General features: G+C 48.1%; 2 protein-coding genes across 2 annotated transcripts in view; both read right to left on the bottom strand.

Annotated features, from left to right (window-relative positions):
- The window catches only part of LOC112869699 (vomeromodulin-like), a 288,979-nt gene that overhangs the window by 86,696 nt on the left and 179,345 nt on the right, over window positions 1-22,938 (bottom strand). The gene's annotated exons all lie outside the window — the stretch shown is intronic.
- BPIFA1 (BPI fold containing family A member 1) lies at window positions 12,442-16,865 on the bottom strand. The gene is made up of 7 exons (XM_025932602.2): window positions 16,704-16,865; window positions 16,365-16,524; window positions 14,781-14,888; window positions 14,489-14,638; window positions 13,544-13,628; window positions 12,884-12,947; window positions 12,442-12,482 (listed from the first exon to the last, which is right to left on the bottom strand). Exons 1-7 carry the CDS (start codon window positions 16,861-16,863, stop codon window positions 12,442-12,444), a joined length of 768 nt encoding a protein of 255 aa, XP_025788387.2. The 5' UTR covers window positions 16,864-16,865.

Genomic DNA, 22,938 nt, shown 5'->3' with positions numbered 1-22,938 from the left:
TGCTCTTCCAAGGTCACCCCTGAGCGAGACTATGGTGAGCGCTGGGTTTTCTCTCCTCCATCAGCTGGTTATGGGGAATGCCTGCTATGGCCTCCCATGGCCATCGGTGTGAACTGAGGGAGGAGTGTCAGCGCAGTACTAGGAGGTGACGTAGGTGACATGGAGGGTCTGGGTCATGCTGCTTACTTATGCCCGCTGGATCTTCTGAAGCCCAAACTAGACATACTGCTTCTGTCTGGTCATGGATCGCTGCTGGTCCTGCCTGACTTTATGACTTGGTGGATAACGTGCCTAGTGCATGTTCAGTTCTGGTCTCATAGTCAATTGATGCCCTACGGTCAGGTGCTTCTTTTCTACCAGCGCTCAGTTACATGTCAGGAGCTGTTTTTCTTTTCTCCTTTCCTTCCCTTCCCTTCTCTTCCTTCCCTTTCCCTTTCCCTTTCCCTTTCCCTTTCCCTTTCCCTTTCCCTTTCCCTTTCCCTTTCCCTTCCCTTCTCTCTTCTCTTTTCTCTTTTATTTATTTTGAGAGAGAGTGTGTAAGTGAGGAAGGGACAAAGAGAGAGAGAGAGAGAGAGAGAGAGAGAGAGAGAGAATCCTAAGCAGGCCCCACACCACCAGCACAGAGTCCGGTGTGGGTCTCGAGCCCACGAACTGCGAGATCATGACCTGAGCCTAAGTCGGATGCTTAATCGACTGAACCACTTGGGCGCCCCCAGGAGCCACTTTTTCAATAGTATACGGATCACAGCTGAAGATGGCATGGCCTTGACCCGGAATTCTAGCAGGCTTCTCTGTGACTCCCTTAGTGGGATGTGTCAGACACTCCACAGGGTTTCTTTCTCTATCACAGATACTTCTAGTACCATGAGGTCAGCCTGGTCACATGGTTCCAGCAACAGCACTGCAGAGCCTTTTTATTGCTCCAGACCCCACTCCAAACTAGCATAGTAGATGCTCAATAAATATTCCCCTCTGTGGGGGAAGAAGTACAGGGCAGGAGTTATAAATGCAAATACCAGTAGGGCAAGGTTGCCAGAAAAAAATATAAGCAGTCATTTAATTATTCTGGCCAGAAAATATGCAGGAAGCTTACTTAAATTTGAACTTTAGATGAATAATGTATCAGTTTAAGTATATTTCTTGCCATATTTGGGACATACTTACACTAAAAATTATTCATTGTTTACTGAAATTCAAACTTAACTGGGTGTCTGGTGCTTTTATTTATTAAAAAAAATTTTTTTTTAAACTTACATCCAAGTTAGTTAGCATATAGTGCAATAATGATTTCAGGAGTAGATTCCTTAATGTCCCTTACCCATTTAGCCCACCCCCCCTCCCACAACCCCTCCAGTAACCCTCAGTGTGTTCTCCATATTTATGAGTCTCTTCTATTTTGCCCCCTCCCTGTTTTTATATTATTTTTGCTTCCCTTCCCTTATGTTTATCTGTTTTGTATCTTAAAGTCCTCATATGAGTGAAGTCATAGGATATTTGTCTTTCTCTGACTGACTAATTTCACTTAGCATAATACCCTCCAGCTCCATCCATGTAGTTGCAAATGGCAAGATTTCATTCTTTTTGATTGCTGAGTAATACTCCATTGTATAGATATACCACATCTTCTTTATCCATTCATCCATCGATGGACATTTGGGCTCTTTCCATACTTTGGCTATTGTTGATAGTGCTGCTATAAACATGGGGGTGCATGTGTCCCTTGGAAACAGCACACTATATTCTTTGGATAAATACCTAGTAGTGCAATTGCTGGGTCGTAGGGTAGTTCTATTTTTAATTTTTTGAGGAACCTCCGTACTGTTTCCCAGAGTGGCTGTACCAGCATGCATTCTTACCAGCAATGCAAAAGAGATCCTCTTTCTCCGCATCCTTGCCAACATCTGTTGTTGCCTGAGTTGTTAATGTTAGCCATTCTGACAGGTGTGAGGTGGTATCTCATTGTCGTTTTGATTTGTATTTCCCTGATGATGAGTGATATTGAGCATGTTTTCATGTGTCAGTTGGCCATCTGGATATCTTCTTTGGAGAAGTGTCTATTCATGTCTTTTGCCCATTTCTTCATTGGATTATTTGTGTTTTGGGTGTTGAGTTTGATAAGTTCTTTATAGATTTTGGACACTAACCCTTTATCTGGTATATCATTTGCAAATATCTTCTCCCATTCTGTCGGTTGCCTTTTAGTTTTGCTGATTGTTTCCTTCACCGTGCAGAAGCTTTTTATTTTGATGAGGTCCCAGTAGTTCATTTTTGCTTTTGTTTCCCTTGCCTCTGGAGATGTGTTGAGTAAGTTGCTGCGGCCAAGATCAAAGAGGTTTTTGCCTGCTTTCTCCTTGAGGATTTTGATGGCTTCCTGTCTTAAGTTTAGGTCTTTCATCCACTTTGAGTTTATTTTTGTGTATGGTGTAAGAAAGTGGTCCAGGTTCATTCTTCTTCATGTCGCTGTCCAGTTTTCCCAGCACCACTTGCTGAAGAGACTGTCTTTATTCCATTGACTATTCTTTCCTGCTTTGTCAAAGATTAGTTGGCCATACGTTTGTGGGTCCATTTCTGGGTTTTCTATTCTGTTCCATGGATCTGAGTGTCTGTTTTTGTGCCATGTCCAGTGCTTTCATTGGTAAATCTGGCAACCGTACTTTAGGGACTAAGCATTTAATTGCATAGGACAGTTTGGTGTGATAGGGTTCGGGGAAATAGTGAATACATTTACAGTCACACCCAATTGGAAAAAAAATCAGTATTTAAAATAATTTAAAGTAAAAATGACAAACAACGTACCAGATTTGGCCAGAGGCTCATGAATTGGTAACCCCTGGCAAAGAGCTTGGGCTCTAGAGGTTGACTGCTGGGATTAGAATCCTGGATCCTCTGCTCACAAGCTGTATGACCTTGAGCCTCAGAGGCTTCCTCTCTGTGAGGATTAAATAAGATCTGGCTTTGAAAGGGCTTAGCAAGTTGCTGGGCTCCTCGTTACTGCTAAACAAATGTTAATCTTCAAGATGACTGCTAGGTTGCCTTGCAACAGCGCCATCTAGTGGGCACAGGACAGGAATGCGAGCGCGAGCTGGTGCAAGGCTAGGATCCTGGGGGCTTTAGGGGGGGTCCAGTAGCCAGGCTAGTAACGCACTGGAATACGGGTCCCCAAGCTCCTTAGATTATAGTCACTCACATATCAAATCCCCTCCACAGCTTCTGCCACACACCAGCCACCATAACCTTTATTTATTTAATATTCTCCTTCAAATTGTCTCCCTGTTTTTAAAGAAATCTATTCTAACAGGAAACGTTACAATTTTTAGTTAAATGCCCTAGCATCAACTTTCAGAAATAAAAGGCAGCCACATGGTGGCTTCACAAGGGAAACAGAAAAATGAAAACATTTTGGGTTTTCCTGGACAATGTGGCAAAAAGACGAACTGGAGCATCTCTCTGTCTCTCTCTCAACAGAGAGCTTGCCACAACAACACCCCAAGTATTAAAGACGGGCTAGCTTCCTACTGAGACTTTGTTCTGGCTGCCATCAGAAGAGGGGGGAAAGAATGAAAAAGGGAACAAGGACGTTCCCCCTTCGTGATTCAGCACCGCCTTCTCTGTGCAGGGTCTCACACAGCAGGGGCAGCACCTGTCGACACTGGAGGAGACACTGATGGGGGCAGACGTGTTGAAACTGGGCCCTTCATCTCCATTTTGACTAGAACATTCCTTTTTTTTTTTAAGTTTATTTATTTTGAGAGAGAGGCAGAGTGAGGGGAGGAGGAGCAGAGAGAGGGAGACACAGAATCCCAAGCAAGCTCTGTGCTCTCAGCGCAGACCCCGATGTGGGGCTTGAACTCACAAACGGTGCAATCATGACCTGTGCTGAGATTAAGAGTCGGAGGCTCAACTGACTGAGCCACCCAGGCACCTCTTCACTAGAGCACTTCTGCTTTTATGTGGTTTGAATGCAGTGAAAAGGAAAATTGCTATTAAACAGTCAAAACAGTACAAAATCCATACCTTGCACTGCAGCCATTTCTACTTCCTGTGGAGGCTGAAGAATTTATCCGAGGAGAAAAGGCTCGTTTGCTCAGGAAAATGGGCCTTTGGACCTTGAAGGCAATGCCCCTGGCATGGAGAGGGACGTAGTGGTTTTAAAACGTGTCCACAAATTCTTTAAGCCCCCTTTAAGAAGGGGGACTACTTAGTGATTCACTTTTTTTTTTAATCTTTATTTATTTTTGAGAGACAGAGAGAGAGAGAGACAAAGCATGAGTGGGAGAGGGGCAGAGAGAGAGAGAGAGAGAGAGGGAGACACAGGATCCAAAGCAGGCTCCAGGCTCTGAGCTGTTAGCACAGAGCCCGACGTGGGGCTCGAACTCATGAACTGTGAGATCATGACCTGAGCCAAAGTCGGCTGCTTAACCGACTGAGCCACCCAGGTGCCCCCTTAGTGACTCACTTCTAATGAAGAGATTATGACAGAAAATGAAGGTGTGTGATTTTTAAGACCAGCTCATAAAACCTGCAGCTTCCCTCTTTCCTCCTCTCTCAGATGGCTTGTTTCAGGAGAGGCCGCTGGCATGTTGAGAGGATGCTCAGCAGCCCAACGGAGAGATCTGGGTGGTGAGGACCGGAGGCTTCCAGCCAACCGCCATGTGTGTGAATCATCTCGGGAGAGGATTGTCCAGCTCTGGTCAAGCCTTTGGGAGATGCAGTGTTGGAAAACATCTTAACTGTAACCTCATGAGACACCTTGAGCCAGAAGACCCCAGCTAAGCCTTTTCTATATGTTCTTGACCCACAGAAACAATGTGATAATAAATGTTTTTAAGCCACAAAGTTACGGCATAGTTTGTTAGACAGCAACAGATAACTAATACAAGGGGGAAACAGAGGGAGCCAAGTGTAGCTATAGTGCAAATAAAACAATGTCCTTTTTGGGGAAAGGGTTTTCATCTGAGACAAGGACTCAACAGCTGAACTCTGGACTCTCCCATTTCACACTTTAGAAGATTGAGTTGCAAAGAAGAGGATGCCATGCATTGAGCTCCAGGTCACGTTGCTGTTAATCCTCAAGAGGGCCGTGGGATCTTGAGCCATCTTCAAGAGGAGGCTATTTTGCCTCCATCCAAGATCACGTGCAAGTGGGCGCTGGGTCTGGACCAGTGCTTGGCCTCTGGCTCCTACTCCACTGCCTTATCAAGTGCCCGGGCTCTCACCAGAGGAGCAGGAACCCTCCTCTGCACCCCTGCGTCCTTGGACTTGGAGGCTTGGAGGTGGGGAGACATGGATGCACGTTCCAGTTTGTCTTTGCATCCCCCCACATCACAGCCATCTTCCGTTCCTGTCTGTCTGCCCTGCTGACTTCAGCTCCAGCTCCAGACACAAAGACAACAGCCTAGCGGAGCCCATTTAAGCCACTCCCACGGTTCTGTGAGTTGTTAGGGATAAGGGGTCCCTACAAAGACCCCCCTCATATACATCACTCCTAGTGGTTCTGTACGGATCAAACCCTGATTGACCCTGATACTCATTCTCCTTGTTTCCACTCTTGGATCCTGGTTGATTTGCTGTGAAACCAATGATTTCTTAAGAAAGATCTTGAGGCTAGCTAACTCAGGGCAGCAACGTTTCCTGAGCCAGGTCTTGTACACATTATTTTGTGTTTACAGTAATGATGCACTGGTACTGTTAGGCCCCTCTCCCCTCTTTTCCAGTGATGAAGTGAGGCTCAAATAATTTGCTTGAGATGCTCTTCCAGGAAATCGTTGGCATGAATGATAATAATAGCTTATGTTTCTTTTTTTAAATTTATTTTTATTTTTATTATTTTTTGATTTTTTTTTAATGTTTATCTATTTTTGAGAGAGAGAGAGAGGATGGAAAGTGAGCAGGGGAGGGGCAGAGAGAGAGGGAGACACAGAATCTGAAGCAGGCTCCAGGCTCTGTGCTGTCAGCACAGAGCCCAATGCAGGGTTCGAACCTACAAACAGTGAGATCATGACTGGAACTGAAGTCAGATGCTTAACTGACTGAGCCACCCAGGTGCCCCATTAATAGCTTATGGTAAGCCCTGACTAACTACATGCCAGGCACAGTGCTAGGTACGTGTGTTACATGCAGTGGCTGATTGGATCCTCACAAAACTCCTCTGAGATGGAGGTTTTGCAGATAAGGACACTGGGGCTCTGAATGTCTGCCCAGTGGAACATGAAGGAAGTGACCCACACCACTTTCAGCCGAGTCTTTAGTGATATCCGGCCCTTCTGCCCACCCTCACTGCCCCATCCTGGTGACGGCGGGGGTCGTGCACTGTAGATGGGGTGGTCCTGAAATGGAATATGAAGTGAATGTCTGAATGGAGAATCAGACTTCCCGTGTCGGGCTCATTGAAGTGTCAGGCCCCTTTGTTACAGAAGCACTGCCTTGATTTGTTGTAACGAATACTGTGAAAATTTAGATTCCAATTTTGATGGAGTGAGCAATTTCTGAGATGTGACTATGGAGGATAATTAGTAAAAGAAGGAAAAGGGGTGTTGGGAATAGAAAGGGAATGAAAGCAGGTGGCAGAGAAACTGTTGAGGTTTTATGATGAAGACATGAGAGAGAAGGGGTCTGAGAGGCAGTAGACCCAGGCCCTCGTGAGGGAGTCGGGGAAGGGAAAATGAGAGAACAAGTCAGATTGCTGAAATCTGAAATTAATGGGGGCGCCTGGGTGGCTCAAGTCAGTTAAGCATCTGACTCTTGATTGCAGCTCAGGTCATGAACTCCCAGTTCGTGAGTTTAAGCCCTGCATCCGGCTCTGCACTGACAGTGTGGCACCTGCTTGGGATTCTCTCTCTTCCCCTGTCTCTGCCCTCCACCCCCTTCAAAAAAAAAAAAAAAAAAAAACAACTAAAAAAAAATCTGAAATTAATCATCAAACAGAGACTGGTCTGTGTTGTAAGGGCAGGGACTCAAGCCCGTTTCCTCCTCCCCACTGGCTGACATTTAAGGCAGGCGTGCCTCTGAATAGCTGGTCACTGTGAATGGCCTGCCTCCCTCCTTTCCTCCTGAGAACATCTCCACTGGGTAGGACCCCGGGCTTCACGGGGCCAGTTCCTGCCCCCTAGTGGTTCAGAGCCTTCATGGTTTTGGTGAGACCTGCAGTCTTCACTCCCCCTGGTAGGTCAACTCCAGCTCATTGGCAATCTTTGACAGGCTGAAGGGCAAGGGCTGTGGGCGAATTTATCAGAGACGAGACAGAGCCTACAGAGCCAGACAGCCTGGCTTTGAATCCTGGCTCCACACTCACCAGTGCGTGTCCCCGGGCAAGTGAGTCCATCTCTCTGTGCCTCAGGCTCTGCATCTGGGAGGTGGGGCAATAACAACACAACCCTCCTGGGCTATTGGATTCATGAGATTAAGCTACCAAAAGCCTAGAGCAGAGCCTGGCGCAGAGAGAGAGGCGCCAGAGAGCAGAGCCTGGCGCAGAGAGAGGATGGAAAGTGAGCAGGAGAGGGGCAAAATAGGAGTCTGCTGCTGTTCCTCCTGCCTCTCCTTGCAATGCCTGTGAGGGCCGTGGGATCGTGTTGGGGAGCAGAGTGGGGTGTGGGAGGGGGAGGCCCAGGAGGAATGAGCGACAGCTCCTCTGATCTCCCTTCTGTGGGTCTGGTTGCCTCGCTCCTGCCCCAGCCCCACCTGCCCTGGCTGGTGACTTCAGGGATCTGACTCAACTTCTCTGTGCCTCTGCAAAGGGGGGCCAATCACAACAGTACCTACCTCAGAGGGCTGTGCGGAGGCTTAAAGAAACGATTACAAGTTAAACCTGCGATTGCAGAGAATATGAGCCAGAACTTCACCCTGAGTCTTCCTGAATTTCTGACCCACAGAAACCACAGAGCGTCATGAAATGAGTATTGTTGTTTAAGCCATTTAATTTGGGGGTAGCATGGTACACAGAAATAGTAGCTAGGACATGAACACGAGAGGACCCCTTCAGACTTTATCTTGTGATGGAGAGCAGGAGCAAAATTGAATGTGTGCCGTGGTCTATCCCAAGTGAATGCAAATTGCTTCTGAAGTCATTATCTGATGAGGACTGAGAAGAACACGTTTTCCAGAGAGATAACTGCACACCAAGCACCAGAGGCTGCATTTAGCCGTTCTAGTAGGATGCTACGACCGGGAGGGTACTTGATTAAGTTACTGGTAGTCCGCCATCATCTGCCATAAGCCATTTGGTTTTGCAGATTGGAGAGTTGAGATGGATGGAGTAAGCTGACCCTACCTTGTCCTTCCTACAGAATGAAACTAAAATGCTGGATACAGTGAATGAAGTAGCTCTCTGGGGATTCTGAAAGATAAATGGTGGCAGGTGGACTGCAGAAGGAAGTCATAACTGAAAGAATGAATGATCCAAAGCTGAGTTTCCTGAGTTTTTATTCCTCCTGTATCTTTCCTCCCGGACTCAAAGGCAGTGTGAGTCATGACACTGTATGCAGGTGTGAATACAAAAAGCTTCAAGAGAAGTCCTCTCCTTCTGATCCAAGAACCAGGAAGGAGGGTGCCCTACAAGTAGAGACATTGGAGGAAATCCCTTGTTTGAGAACACAGCCCAGAGAAGGCAGATTGGAACTTGAAACTAACTTAGGCTGAATCTCACTGGGTCAGTTGCTAAACCAAACAGCCCTGCCCCCCAACAAATTCTCCACAGGATTTAAACAGGACCCAGAGTCTCCTAACATTGTGTTAAAAATGTCTAGGGGCACCTGGGGGGCTCAGTCGGTTAAGCGTCTGACTCTTGATTTTGGCTCAGGTCGTGATTTCATGGTTTGTGAGTTCAAGCCCCACATCGGGCTCTATGCTGACAGCATGGGGCCTGTTTGGAATTTTCTCTCTCCCTCTCTCTGTCCCTCTCCCACTCCCACTCTCTCTGTCTCTCGAAATAAACAAATAACCATTAAAAAAAACTTAAAAAAATAAAAATGTCTACTACAACAACACATTGGAGATGGATCCATTCTGAATAAGAGGAAGAAAGAAAGCGAAAGAAACAAGCAGAGCCTCAATAGAGCCCGTTTAGATCATCACAAAAGATCTACATTCATGTTGAGAGACTCAGGATGACAGAAGAATGGTGCAGAAAAGAAATTTGAAGAAGTAATGGTTAACAACTTTCAGTGAAGTCTCACTTTCCAGATGGCGGTATGAGGAGGCTTGGGGGCCCATCCTCCCGTGAAACAAACATAACTGGTGAAAACTATAAACCCAGACTGCTCATCTCCGCGCCAACATGAAAGAGCTCGGAAGTTGTCATTCCCACCTTCATGGTAAGAAAAGAGCTCAATATGGACAATCAGTAACTCTCTCAGGCCTGTCATAGGGCAAACTGCCATCCCCAGATCTGGAGAGACAGGTGAACACATAAAATCACAGCCGAGGTCAGCTTACCTGAAGCAGAGGCTGCTGGGGAGGAACACTTAAAATGTAATTGTGACAAATTGCCAAAGCCTGAGTGTGGACTAGCTTGAGAGTTAGAAACCCCCAGTCTTCACATCTGTCTACCATCTTGACAAAGGTCCTTGGAGGAAAGGCCGTTGAAACTAGGTGAACTCTGAGTCAAGTCAAGTCAAGACAGCCTTGAGAGTGGGATCTTGCCGGGAACTAACAAGGCAGATCAAATAATGACCATTTTATGGGAATGAGGCTTTGAAGTTATTTCAATTCTGTTCTGCCTGTCTCCAGTGGCTTCTAGGCTACTGATTTTCACCAAGATTGTGGGCATTTGGTTTTCAAGTCTTCTGTGAAGTCGGAGGGTGGGAGATGGGACCAGGGTCAACTAAAACGCCCCAGAGCTCGCTGTCCTTACCAAGATTCAGCAATTTTAATTGAATAAGCACACCCCAGATTGCTGCAAACCTTTGGTTAATTCAGAGGGTTCTGAAAAAGCTGGTTCTGACAATTTTTTTTTTTTTTTGCCAGCTTTCTCATGGCTTTTCCATAGGAGAGAATTTTTAGAGGTCTTCAATCTGCCATTGTCACTGACATCCTTTTGAGAGAGCTTTTAAAATGTGAAAATGTTATCACTATTTAAAAGTCATGAACGTGTTCTGATTGACCTGGCTGCCTGTCAGACTATTGTGTATCCAGGGCAGTCTTAGACTAGTTAGTTAGGAATTGAAGTTGTTAGCAGAGGGGAAAGACCCATCTGTGGGCTATAGAAAGAAGTCCAAGGGAGCACTGGGAAAATAGTATTCAGAGATGGGCAGTGGATGTGTGTTCAGATAGGAATGCAGTTTGGTGCCATGGCCAGAGGGCAGCAGGACCAGTGCTGATGGTACCAGGTGTGTGTACCTGTCCTTATTCAGGTTGATTCTTGGGACCTCAGCCAAGGGGGACACTCAGTATTGACTTCATGCCTACCCAAAAAGGGACTTGAAAGTAACTAATGCCTGGACTCTCCTCAAACCCAGTCAGGTCCTGATTGCTGGTTTCCAGTCTGGAAGGTTCTTCTGTACTTTAGGGCACTGACTAGGTAGACAGATGTTCACAATGATCATTCATCTGCTTATAAAATTCAAAGATCTTCTACTTCTGTGAAGGTGGAAGATGTTTCCTTCCTTACGTCCTCACCAGAAGACACCTGCTGGTTTCCTACAATAAACCTTGAAGTTCTGAACTATATGACTATCTTCCCATGATGCCATGTTGGTTAGTGACAACAGTAGGTGGGTATGGTGGTAGGTCTGGACTTGATGAAAGATGTTTCGCAAGGGTTGAGAAACACCAGCCTGAATCTGGTCATTCTCACAAGGTCAGTGGGGTCTCCCAAAGCACAAAGGACAAGGTTTTTGTGATGTCTTGAGTTTGCCTTTTTGTCATTCTATGACCTGTGCAAGTCATCCACATATCCCCATGGCCTCCGTGCCCTCATCTGTGGAGTAAGACAGTTGGGCTAGTCCTCTAAGGACCTCAAACAATGGTTGCAAAATTAGTTTTTATTTGAGGGGACAACCTTTCCCAGCCTGGGTAGCCCTGTTTTTCATTCTTGCCTCCAATTTTTCATATATTGTATCTGCATTCACTCTCAACTTCATTTCATCTCTTCCTCTTCTTGGTTCCTAAAAACCAGGCGTCTTCTTCCAAAAATAAGACTCTTATGGCATCAATAATCTTTTCATATGCATCTCCAATGACTCTCCTCTATGCCTGTGAACCATGAGCACTTGGGACCAGTTTATCTTTCCTCCTATACTTCCTCCTTGTCATCCTTATCACCCTCTTGCTGAGAAAACAGAAAAGAAGTTAGTTTAACTGGATGCCAGTGAGCAAAGAGGAATGGCATATGACTTGTGATCCACCAGATTCCTGGATATCTCCCTCAGGGTCTCCCAGGCACTTCCACGCAGCATGCCCAAAGCTAAAGGCATGATCTTCCTGCTGGAGTCTACTCCTCCCATATCCCTAGTTCTCTTCAGGCTCCCCAACCTGGTACATGGGCAGCAACCTGTGCCTCACCTGGTCCCTCACCTACACTCTCAGGTCCACCTCCTGAACATCTCTCAAATAAACCATTTCACTTCTTGTATGGCAAACTTGTGCGTCATCATCTATGCCTGGAGTGTTACGTTTATCCCCAACCCCTTGTCCACCCATCCTAAGGACCCCAGAGCAGTCGCTCTGAAATCCACACTCATCTGAACATCTCCCTGTCTAGCTGAAAACCATAAAGTTCTATAGTGTAAAGTCCAAACTCTGTTCTATGGCTCCAACCACCCAGGCCGGGGTTCTTTCCAATATACTAGCTCTCAGATGATGGTGAAGAATGACAAGGGCCCCCGTGCAGAGAAAGAGCAACTTTATTTGGTGAGGAACGTGGGCTGTAACACGTGCCTGTGGGAAAGGAGGGAGAGCAGTTTCCTTGGAGAGAAGGCTGCTCTGGTCCCCACACAGTGGCCGTGTCATTGTCCAGGACATGGGTCAGCCTTCTGTGAGCCCTCGGAAGCTGGGCAGGGAGTGGATTGAGCATCAGGAAGTGGTTCTGTTGGGAGAAGACCCCAGTCAGAATGGAGACTGGCGGTCACTGACTTTTGTTGGTATTGGCCCATCATCAAACTTGTCCTCCAAAGGAAGGGGAGGGGGCTGAGAACCTCAGGCTAGCGTCTGGGGCCTGGGGCCAAGGGGACTCCTTGTGCATTTGTTTGAGTGCATTGGTATCCATGTGTACCTATGTGTGTTGTGTGTGTGTATCCATAGCCATGTGTCTTTCTCTTTGTAGCTGTGTTGGGGTGCTGTCTGTGTCTCTCCACCTCTGTCAGCATTTCTGTGGACTTCTCTGTGCATCTCTGTGTACCTCTGTGTGGCTGTTTGTCTCCCTTTGGAGATAGCAGCAGCACCCAAATCCTGGGGATTGGGGAACAGCACTCACCAGTTTGACAGAGGCTGGGTCCCTTCCCGGAAGGCTTAGACCTTGATGACAAATTCCAGCCCATGGATCAGCATGTCTGGAAAATGAAAGAATAACCACTGCAGACCAGAGTGATGATCTCAGTGTGAAGGAGTTCAGAGATATCCCACACTCCCCGGAGGCCTGGGGACGGGCACTGGGAACTCTGGTGATCCCACTAAGCTCGGGTGAAGCTTGGCAGGGCTAACACCTCCTTCCACCAACCAGCTCAGCTGTTTTCAGTGTTGGGCTGCTGGAGGCGGGTGGGGGGGGGGGGAAGCAAGGCCTATCCATTGACATTATCTGGATAATTAAAGGCAAAAAAAAAAAAAAAAACCGCAAAGGGGAGAGCTGAGGCTGGAAGGATCTGGCTCTCTCCTATGGTGTGCAGGGATGGGGCTCCTTGGGGGAAAATCGCTGTTCTGGAAAGGGAGAGAGGCCTTGGAAGTGGGTACTTACCAGCAACGGAATGCACCAGGGTGACGTCCAAGTGGCTGAGAACCTCATTGACCAGAGGGCACACCTGACCCAGGGGCAGAGAGAGGCGTTAGGCAAAGTGGCACCTGTAGGGAGGCCCTGGGTGCAGCAGTATCCCGAGGATGGATTCTCTGGGGGAGATTTTCTATCATTTTTCTGTGTCTGAGAGTGTTGGTTCTAAGCAGTCTCACAGATGAATGCTTACACATTCACACGGGCAGAGGGAGAAAAGGGAGTTGTGTACGTGAAGCGCCCGATCACATGAGCCAGTGTTCACCGTGTGATAGGACACCTGCTTCTAACTAGAGCTGCTTCGGGAGAGGTGAGTTTCTGGTTATAGGAGGCACCCTAGCATAGGCTGGAAGAGTGCTTGCCTACAGCCCTGGTGAGGGTGGCCTGGGAGCTTCCTGGGGCAGGGGCCAATCCATTTCAGCTGTAGTGTGGACGTGCCCAGGGCCTGGCCCACAGCAGGAACCAATCAATGCATTTTGAAGGGTGGAAAGAAGAAACACAGACAGATGGATCAGCGGACAGGGAGACATATCAAACTGAGGAGTTCAGAAAACCTCGCTCCAGGGGCTTCTTTCATCCTGAGAAGCCCTATGACCTAAGAATCAGGAGCTGCCACTTTTATTCACTTACCTTGCCCTGTACCAGCTCAGGAAGGACTTCATTCAAGATGCCGCTGAGACTGTTGACAAGGCTTTGAACGGGGAGGGGAGCAAATCTGAAAGAGAAAATCCAGGGGGCAGTGCAGAGGCCTGGGGTTGGTATGGAGAAGGCTTCAGAGGGGCTACTGTGCCCGTGTCGGTCTCAGTACTCCATGACTAAAACGGGGCCTTGCCCACTCACACCCTCATGCAGGTGAACACCGGGGGGTCCAGCCAAAGGGAGTGGCACCCTACACAGCAGTACATACAGTAGGTATGAATAGAATAAGCACACAGTTCCAGCATACAGTAGGTATTCAGTGAGACTTTGTAGAATCCATAAATGGATGAACAGTGCTTAGTACATCGTTGTCATGAGAATTCAACGAGATATGTGTGAAATACAACATACGTGCTCAGTGAATGTTAACCATGATGAGGACGACTTCTGCACATTATGCATGACTCAGTTTCCCCTGTGACAGGTAACTGAAATAAGGAAACCAGGTCGGCTGCATAGCTGTTTTACCCCATACTGGGACAAAGCATTTTCGCACCTGTTGTCTTAGTGGATTCAATCAAGAGCCCCAAAGTGCCTCTGTAGTACGGTGATCTGAGTACGCTGAGACTCTAACTGGGGAGGCACTGTCCATGTTCACACAAGAATCCCTCTACTTCTCCACATGCCCCTCTGGTAGGTGGGCTTGAACTCAGATTTTTGATTGCCTGATGTAGCATAAAACTGGTCAGCCCCACCAAAGAAAAGATAAGTGGCTATTTACCCATCCATCCATCCATCCATCCATCCATCCATCCATCTTCCCACCCTTCCACCCTCCCACTCATCCATACTCCCATTGTTCTGTCTTCCCAGCCATCTGTCCATCATCTCATCAATATTGTTTCTGGGCAGGAAAAGCCACCCCTCTGGCCTCACCCATCAAGCAGAGAGATTTGCAGTCTCCCAGGGGAGTGAGTGCAGTCACCAAGAACCAGGTGGATCTTCCCCTGTTCATTTTTCACAGCTAAAATTTCTGCAGTGATGTTTAGCTTCACAGCCAGCTTTAACAGACTTCCGACCAGGGGCCTGCAGAGGAAACAGTTTGCTGCATCTGTATCTGAGTTGAAAACTCATATCTGTTAGACTCCAACACCCCTTTATGGCTATGCATTGCATCAGGGTCTCCTTTGGTGAGCCACCCTCCCCTTCCCCCTTGGGGTCCACTCACGTATTCACATTGAGGATCATGCCCAAAGGGATGGTGACATAGAGACGATGGCCATCAGGGCTCTGCACAAGGCCTAGTTCCAGGAGCTGGGGATTAGTGATCTTCAGACTGTCCAAGAAGCAACATTGGAGGGAGGAATATTAGCTCCTTCAGCCCCAAATCTGGAAACCACCTTTAATCCAAACTGTACCCATCCCAGAGGAGGAGCTACTCATGAGATGGGATGGGGGAGAAAAGAGGGGAGTCTTGCAGCAAAGGCCATGTGAGTTCTGAGTCACACATCAGTGTTTCCCAGCCTCTGCACTGGGTCAGATCCTAACACACCATGCCCCTCTCTGCATCTCATGTCTATGAGGTATTCCAGGGTGGAGGCTGTGTCTGGATTATATTTGCATCCTGTATACCAGCTCAGAGTCTTACAAAGAAGGGGCCTACTCCATATTGGTTGACTTTGTGGATTGATGAATGGGTGGGAGGATGCATGGGAGAGTAGCTGGTTAGATGGTAGAGAGAATGGACAAATGGATGGATAGATGAGTGGGTGAGTGGATGAGAGTAAGTGGAGTAAGTCCCTCACAAACATTTATGGGTAAGAAGCACTTACTGCTTCTGGTTCCTGCCATAACCGTCAGTGGTGGGTCAATCAACAATGGTCACGATCAGATCAAGGAGCAGGAAGTCAGGGAGAATGGAGAGAGGATGGAAGCAAGACTCTCCTCTGAGCCGATCTTACAACCAGTGTGCCAGGTGATTACATCTCTCCTAATCTCCCTGACAGTTTTTCTCTGTGGGTACTATGATCTCATCTTACAGATGGAGAAACCAAGCCCAGGGAGACTATGTGCCTTGGTTTCCTATCACCCAGCAAGTACATGGTGCATTTGGAAATCAAACTCAAGGCTATCTGTCTGTCTTCAAGTCAGGGCAAGTGCCTGGGTGGGTAGGAATCTTGGAAATGGCTTTGATCCAGCCCTGTCAAGGACCCAGGATTTGCCAGCTCCCCGGCATCAAACTTCCCATTATTGCCGCTTGCCTAGAGAGCTCTCGGGTGTCTCGTGGGAACCCCACATCAGACTGCTCAGTGGACATCCACTGATGACATAATTGAGGAGAGTTGCGTCCACTTTCTTGCTTACATCAAGGGCCACCTGTGTTCTGAAGGATCCCACAGGTGAGGAGAACAGAATTACCACTGTGTGGTGGGAAAGCCTTGGCTTTGGACTTAAGTAAATTAGAGTTAGAGCTCTTGCTTAGCATCACTCTAGTTGTGTAAGCACAGGCAACTTTCCATGCTTCAGTTTTTCCATCTGTAAACTAGAGATTATTACTTCGACCTGAAAGGGTTGTGAGGGTTATAGATGATGCTGGGGTCTCAAGATATGCATCAGGACTGGGGGCAATCCCCGGTTCAGGAGGGCTGGTGTTCCTCACCAGACTGTGAGAAGGCTGTCATGAGTCCTGGCCTCATGTTCAGACCACCCTCCCCCCACCTCCTCCTCCAGGGCCACTGCCTGGGGCTCCCAGATCTCCATGGAGGTTATCTGGTGGGGGTGGGGACCAAGGCCCTATTTTATGACTACTCACTCAATGATGTTGTTCAGGACAGGGACCAATGAAGTCACTTTCCCAAGCAGGCCCCCAAGCAGGCCCCCAGAAGTGTCTCCTCCAGTCTTCAGGATGTCCAAGAGTGGAAGGTTTTGTAGAATGCCCAACAGACCCCCAGAGAGCAGGCCACTGCTGAGACCTGGAAATGGTGTAGGGGTAGGTCCTTGGGGGGGTCAAATCTGACAATTCCAGATCCTCAGCCCCTCTTTCCCAATCATCCCTGCCTCCCTCCCCACACTGAACAGTTGGACACACACACACACACACACACACACACACACACACACACACCCCTGAAAGAGGTTGTCACAGACTCACCACTTGTTAAGCTTCCAGCAAGATCTGTGGGATGTGGGGCCTGGGGTGGAGTCCCAGCCAAAAGCAGGTTCTGGTCCAGGGGCAAGGGCAGGACTTCCAGCTGGGCTGTGGTATGGGCCAGCAGCCCACAGAGGACAATGAGGCCCCCAGTTTGAAACATCTTCTATCTTGGTATCTGTGGATAGAACAATGGGTCTAATGTAGCCCAGATACCAGAGAGGAATTACCCACCATCTGCCTCCTGGCTCTCGAACACCAGGAAGTGAATGGCAATAGCTAACAACACTACTCAGCGTTTCCTCTGGCCCAGGCATCAGGGTAGGCACTCCAGACCTGGTAACTGATTTCATCTTAACCATCCCCTAAGATGTGGGAGCATATTACCTGCACTGTACAGATGAGCAGAGGGAGGTCTTGTGAGTGTAGGTAACTTCCCCCAAGGTTTCAAGCACACAGTAGGGGTGGGATTTGAAGCCAGATCTGTCTGACCCAAAGGCCTTAAGTTAAGTGACCATCAGATTTACTCTCCAATTGGGCTTGCTTGCAGTGGCCTGCCCCTAGTTCTTGCTGTCCAGACAAGAGAATGGAAAGGCTGAGGGGCTGAACTGCTTTGCTATTATCCCCAGGAAGTCTTTTGGCCCAGGGCCAGCTTGCGATGGTTTGTGGAAACCCTTTGAAATCACAGAGGTCATGTGGCCATGGCCATCATCTCATCCAGTGCTGGGGAAATCCTGGGGCCATTCAGAGTCCTCATTGCATAAGGAGAATCAAGGGACCAGAGAGGGGTAGTGACTTTCCCAAGGTCACACAGCAACTTGATAGCAGCGTTGTAGTTGGAGATAGGTTTCCGAGCCCCCATTCCCCAAACATACACACTATCTTTTCTACACCTTTCTCTTCTCCCTCAAGCTAACCTGAACAAAATTTGGAGGCAGTCCCTGACATCTGGCTGCCTTTTGGACTGTCCCCTCCCAGATATCACCAACCCTGTCACAGAGCTATTTGGCAGCCAGCAAAGGTGTCAAAAGCTGCTTTGGGCAAAATTCCATCAACTGGCTGATGCGGCCAAAGCACCCTCATTGCTGTGGCTGGCTGGAATCGAAAACGCTTTTTGGTCCCAAGAGCCAGTTGTGGCTCTCAAACTTAGATCGCATTCTCTGAACTCTTTTGGGAAACAGACCTTTTATGAATCCAGAGGAAGCTAAGGACCCTAGCTAAGGATGCTGGTCTGAATCCACAATGGCAACCTCAAGTTAACACTCCTGCCGTAGAGATTTTGATTTAGGGTATGAAGAGCACGCTCCTGAGTGAAGCCTATCATGGGATTTTGGCAGTGTGCAATGGCAGCTGCAGCCATACGCTCCCCATCGCCATCAAATTCTCTTTACATTTCCACATTCAAACCTTGCATCGATGTTACTGCCTTCTCAGGGAAGCAGAGTGAATGGCCATTCCCATTCCCCCAAAAATCCCTCTGAAAGAGACCCACAATGAGTGATCCTAAGTGCAGCCAGCCGGTGCCCACCACACAGGGAGGAGCCTGGCGGCCCTGCCACCCAGGGCCGCTAGCGGGAGTGGGACGGGCGTGGGACAGGCAGGTCTCACCTGGGCTTCTCAGAGGTCCTGGCGGCTCTCCCTGCTCTCCTCTCCCCTCGCCTGCTTGCTCCTGCCGAGGAGGTAGCGTCTTTTATAGTGTGCGAATCAGGAAATGTGTGATCAGATGATGGGTTTCTAGATAATTCAGAATTCTGCGATCCGGTGGTGTCTTTCAGGGCTCTCCAAAGTAAATAATTGCCAATCACATTAGTAGGTGGGACACTTAAGCCACTTGATGGACAAGTTAAACAGAGAAAAACTTGAGATGGGGATGTTACTCAAGACTTCATGGTTTCATGCGCAGGGCTGAGGCTGGGGGCCCACGCGCCCAGGTGGCAGATCACATTTGGAACTCGCGAGAGGCAGCCAGCTGGGGCTCGGGAAGAAGCCTCTCCTAATGAGGCTCTTTTCCATTCCTGGTCCAGTTCTTCTCCATTTGGAGGATTCTTGCTCCCAAAGTGTCAGAAGTTTCAAACTGCCTCTGACTTTCCTACATCTGGGGTCTCCTGTTTTCTGGGTCCCTGTTGCACGACGTGCCGGGGGCTACACATCCTCGCCAGAACCCTGGGAGGGAGAGCATGCCGCCCTGCTCCTTTGCACAGTGGGACAAGCGCCCAGACACAGTGAGGATGGGGCAGAGTCAGAATTTCTCTCACCGGACGATCACAATAAAGCGGTGTCGACAGCTGACACTTGCCGAGCTCTTGCTGAATGCCAGCCTGGCATTGTTTTTCATATTCAGCAACCCCATGAATCCTCCCAGGGTGTGGGCTGGGAAGGAGTAGCCCTGTTTTACCAGGGGAGAACCGAGGCTTGGAGTGTGAGTGGACACGTCCAGATTTGCACAGCGGGCACGGGGCCGAGGCCTTCACACTCCAGCCCGTTCTCGGAGTCACTGTGCTGAGGCACGAAGACACCTTCCTCACACTCACTTGTTGCATTTTGCTTTCCCACATCTCATGCTCTTATGAAATTTCACTTTTGTATCCTGGAAGAGTCCTTCCAGGTTCCCAGGCCTGAAGGATGCTGTGGTATCCTGGTCTCTGCCTTTACCCTTTCTTCTTCCCTCCCCCAAATGAAGTAATAAGGCATCTGTCCCCACCGCTTGGGCCTTTGAATCCATTTTGAAGATGAAACAGCTGAGACGTGGAGAGGTCAAGGTCGCAGACTGGTGAGAGCAGCTCTTGTCCTGCAAAACCTAACATCTTAAGAGCAAAAGTACAAGAGGAGGAGGAAATGCATATTTATTGAGCGCTTACTATGTGCCAGGTGCTCTCCCCACCTGAACCTCATCTTCATCAGCATTGGTAGGTATTGTTGCCCCTCAAATGTCAGATAAGGAGACTGAGGTTCAGAGAGGAGGACTACTTCCCAGGGACACACAACGAGTGAGTGGTGGAATCAGGATTCGGCCCTGTGAGCCATGCTGCCTTCCTCCAGGCCAGGCCCTCCCTGAATCTGCTCTCACTTCCTGTCAGAGTCTGACTGATGCCTCCAAGGGGCTAGGACCCTGGCTCTGGACTGACATATCCAATGAAACACTTTCTAGACTCTTCCCACAGCTTCTATGTTGTCAGTCGTCCTCAAAGTACCGTTTTTTGTTATCTTGGTACAACTCTTATGGGTTGGGTCAGGTTGTTGCTATCTTTGTGGGGAAACTGAGGCAGATAAGTCGAGGGACTGATTTAAGTTTGTGCAGCTAGTTACTGGACAGCTAACAGCCTCTGGTGTGGATCCAGGAGGCTACATATATTTTATGGCAGAGAGGGGATGGGTCTGGGTGCAGATTGCCCTGATTCAAATCTTGTGACTCCGGGCAAATCACTTTAATCCCTTGAACTTCAGTTTTCTCATCTGTAAAGTGGGAGGATAATATCTACCTCTCAGGGCTGTGGGAGATGATGTCTGGGGAGTTGGCATGAATCTCGGTTCATAAACTCGCATGTCTGTGTTTTTCTTTCTAATGTATCTACAGCTTAGTTACCATTTCAAATGTCAGTTTGCTGGGTAGCAGAAACTTCGCCATTTTCCTCTGGAGTTTTATTTCTGTTCCAGGGGTTTCATTTGTATCAATTCCTCTAAAGGAGGCTGCCTTGTCCCTATTTTGACTGGAAATGGAGAGAGATCCACATGCCATCTGGTCCCCCCTAATTGCCAGGAAATCTATGCTTCCCTCCCGCCCAGAAGCCTCCCACCCCCTAGATTTAGCATTTACTTCTTACTCTTTGTCAAACACTCAGCATAGTTCTTCGGTTTCTCAATTCTTTGGGTCTCAGACAGAACTGTGGGAGTCCACCCCAGACCATCTGCCAAGACCCACCTAGACCCTCTCTGGATAATCTTCTTTCCCTGGGGTCCTGTCACCTCTCATGGCTCTGGAAGGGCACAGATGTCCTCTGTTCTTGAATCCAGCACACTGACTGGGGGTTTCTGTTGTCCCTCCTCCAGTGCCAAGTTTTGCCTGGGGAGTAGCAAGGGAATTACTTCTTAGAACCCACTAGAACTGTGTTCTCTTCAATTTCTCTTGGGCTTTCACACTCCCCCAACCTGACATGGAGAATTTTCTAGTCTTGGAGGCAGGAAACCTTGCTTCAATTCATTATATATGTGCGATTCTATGCCTTGAGTTTCAAAATTAAAGAACACAGGCTTGGGATGCCTGGGTGGCTTAGTGGGTTAAGTGTCCGACTTTGGCTCAGGTCATGATTTCACGGTCCGTGAGTTCCAGCCTTGCATCAGGCTCTGTGTTGTCGGTGTGGAGCCCACTTGGGATCCTCTGTCCCAGTCTCTGCTCCTCCCTCGCTCACACACACACTCTCTCTCACTCAAAAATAAATAAACATTAGGAAAAAGCCCAGGATTAAATTTTATTTTTTGTATTTTTTCTTTTTCTTTTAATTTAATTTTTTTTAAATTTACATCCAAATTAGTTAGCATATGGTGCAACAATGATTTCAGGAGTAGATTCCTTAATGCTCCTTACCCATTTAGCCCATCCCCCCTCCCACAACCCCTCCAGTAACCCTGTTTGTTCTCCATATTTATGAGTCTCTTCTGTTTTGCCCCCCTCCCTGTTTTTATATTATTTTTGTTTCCCTTCCCTTATGTTCATCTGTTCTGTGTCTTAAAGTGCTCATACGAGTGAAGTCATATGATTTTTGTCTTTCCCTGACTACTTTCGCTTAGCCTAATACCCTCTAGTTCCATCCACGTAGTGGCAAATGGCAAGATTTCATTCTGTTTGATTGCCGAGTGATACTCCATTGTATATATGTACCACATTTTCTTTAAAACCATTCATCTGTTGATGGACTCTTTCCATACTTTGGCTATTGTTGATAGTGCTGCTATAAACATTGGGGTGCATGTGTAAAATTTTAAAAACATTAACCTACAGGGGCGCCTGGGTGGCGCAGTCGGTTAAGCGTCCGACTTCAGCCAGGTCACGATCTCGCGGTCTGTGAGTTCGAGCCCCGCGTCAGGCTCTGGGCGGATGGCTCGGAGCCTGGAGCCTGTTTCCGATTCTGTGTCTCCCTCTCTCTCTGCCCCTCCCCTGTTCATGCTCTGTCTCTCTCTGTCCCAAAAAAAATAAATAAACGTTGAAAAAAAAAATTTTTTTAAAAAAACATTAACCTACAGTAAAATTGGCTTTTTCTCCTTTTGGTGTATAGTTCTATGAATCTTAACGCATGTAGAGTTTTATGTAGCCACCATAACAATCAGGACAAAGAAGAGCTCCATCGTTCCCCAAGCACCCTCCAGCTGCCCTTTTAGTGTCACACCCTCCCCCCACCGGTTGGCAACCACTGCTTTGTTCTCTGTCTCTACCTTTTCATCAAAGTCCCAGGCTTTGGAAACTCACAAGCCTTCTCTTTGCTTCTGTTGGAGTTGCCCTTCCTTGAAGCCACAGGAGCTGCATGTCCCACTGCCCTGGGGAGGGCAAGGGGTGTAGGGCATCAGAAACGTGGAAGGTCATGCCGCTAACATCTCAAGACAGTGTTTTCCGTGTTGGTGATGTCAGTGCCTTCCCAAAGTGTTTCTCAGAAACTGTAGGTGGTGCCCTTTGCTTCCCACAGATCAGGGGGGTGCTGGTTCTGTGGCTCAGGAGCAAGATCAGGTTGGAGGCTGGGTTCAAGGGAGATCTTCAGGTGGCCTTGGAAACCCCAGTGGTTTTGTTGAGGGGCAGTGGCATAAAGGGTTCACAGGGAGCTGGGGGCCCCCACTTTGATGAGAAAACTATATTTGGTTCAGCAGAGTTTGCTTTAAGTTCCACTTACCGTGGAGATTAATTTCCCACCTACCTTTGCAGTTAATGATAATAACTGTTTTTTATGAGAGCCTAGAGCACTACATCATCTCTATACCATCCAGAACAACCCTGTGGGGGCACTGAGGCTCAGAGAACACAGTGACCTGGCTAGGGCCAGCCTAGCTGGGAAGACGTGAAGTCAGACTGTCGTCCTGGGCCGTCCAGCTTCAGTGCTCTTAACTTTGAGGGCAAGTTTGTGTCCCAGAATCTTCAGAAAATTCTTGTTCGTGTTCTCTGGAGCCTTCCCACTCCTGAGAAGTCAGACTTGGCTGATGACTCTGGGCAAGATGCTTTCCCTCTGGCCGCCCTGGTTTCCTCCTCTAGAACACG

The sequence above is a fragment of the Puma concolor genome, chromosome A3, assembly GCF_028749965.1.
Source record: "Puma concolor isolate L17-30 chromosome A3, mPumCon1.1.hap2, whole genome shotgun sequence".
Lineage (NCBI taxonomy): Eukaryota > Metazoa > Chordata > Mammalia > Carnivora > Felidae > Puma > Puma concolor.
This window is presented reverse-complemented; position numbering and strand designations above follow the sequence as displayed.

Bases quoted from the DNA above. Each gene is read 5' to 3' on its own strand.
- BPIFA1 (XM_025932602.2), bottom strand. From the start codon at position 16,863: ATGTTTCAAACTGGGGGCCTCATTGTCCTCTGTGGGCTGCTGGCCCAT. The intron at 14,889-16,364 runs GTGAGTAGTCAT...CTTCTTGGACAG, and splicing joins GTCCTGAACAACATCATTGA to TCTGAAGATCACTAATCCCC. The intron at 12,948-13,543 runs GTAAGTGAATAA...CCCCTGGGTCAG, and splicing joins CTGAGCTGGTACAGGGCAAG to GTGTGCCCTCTGGTCAATGA.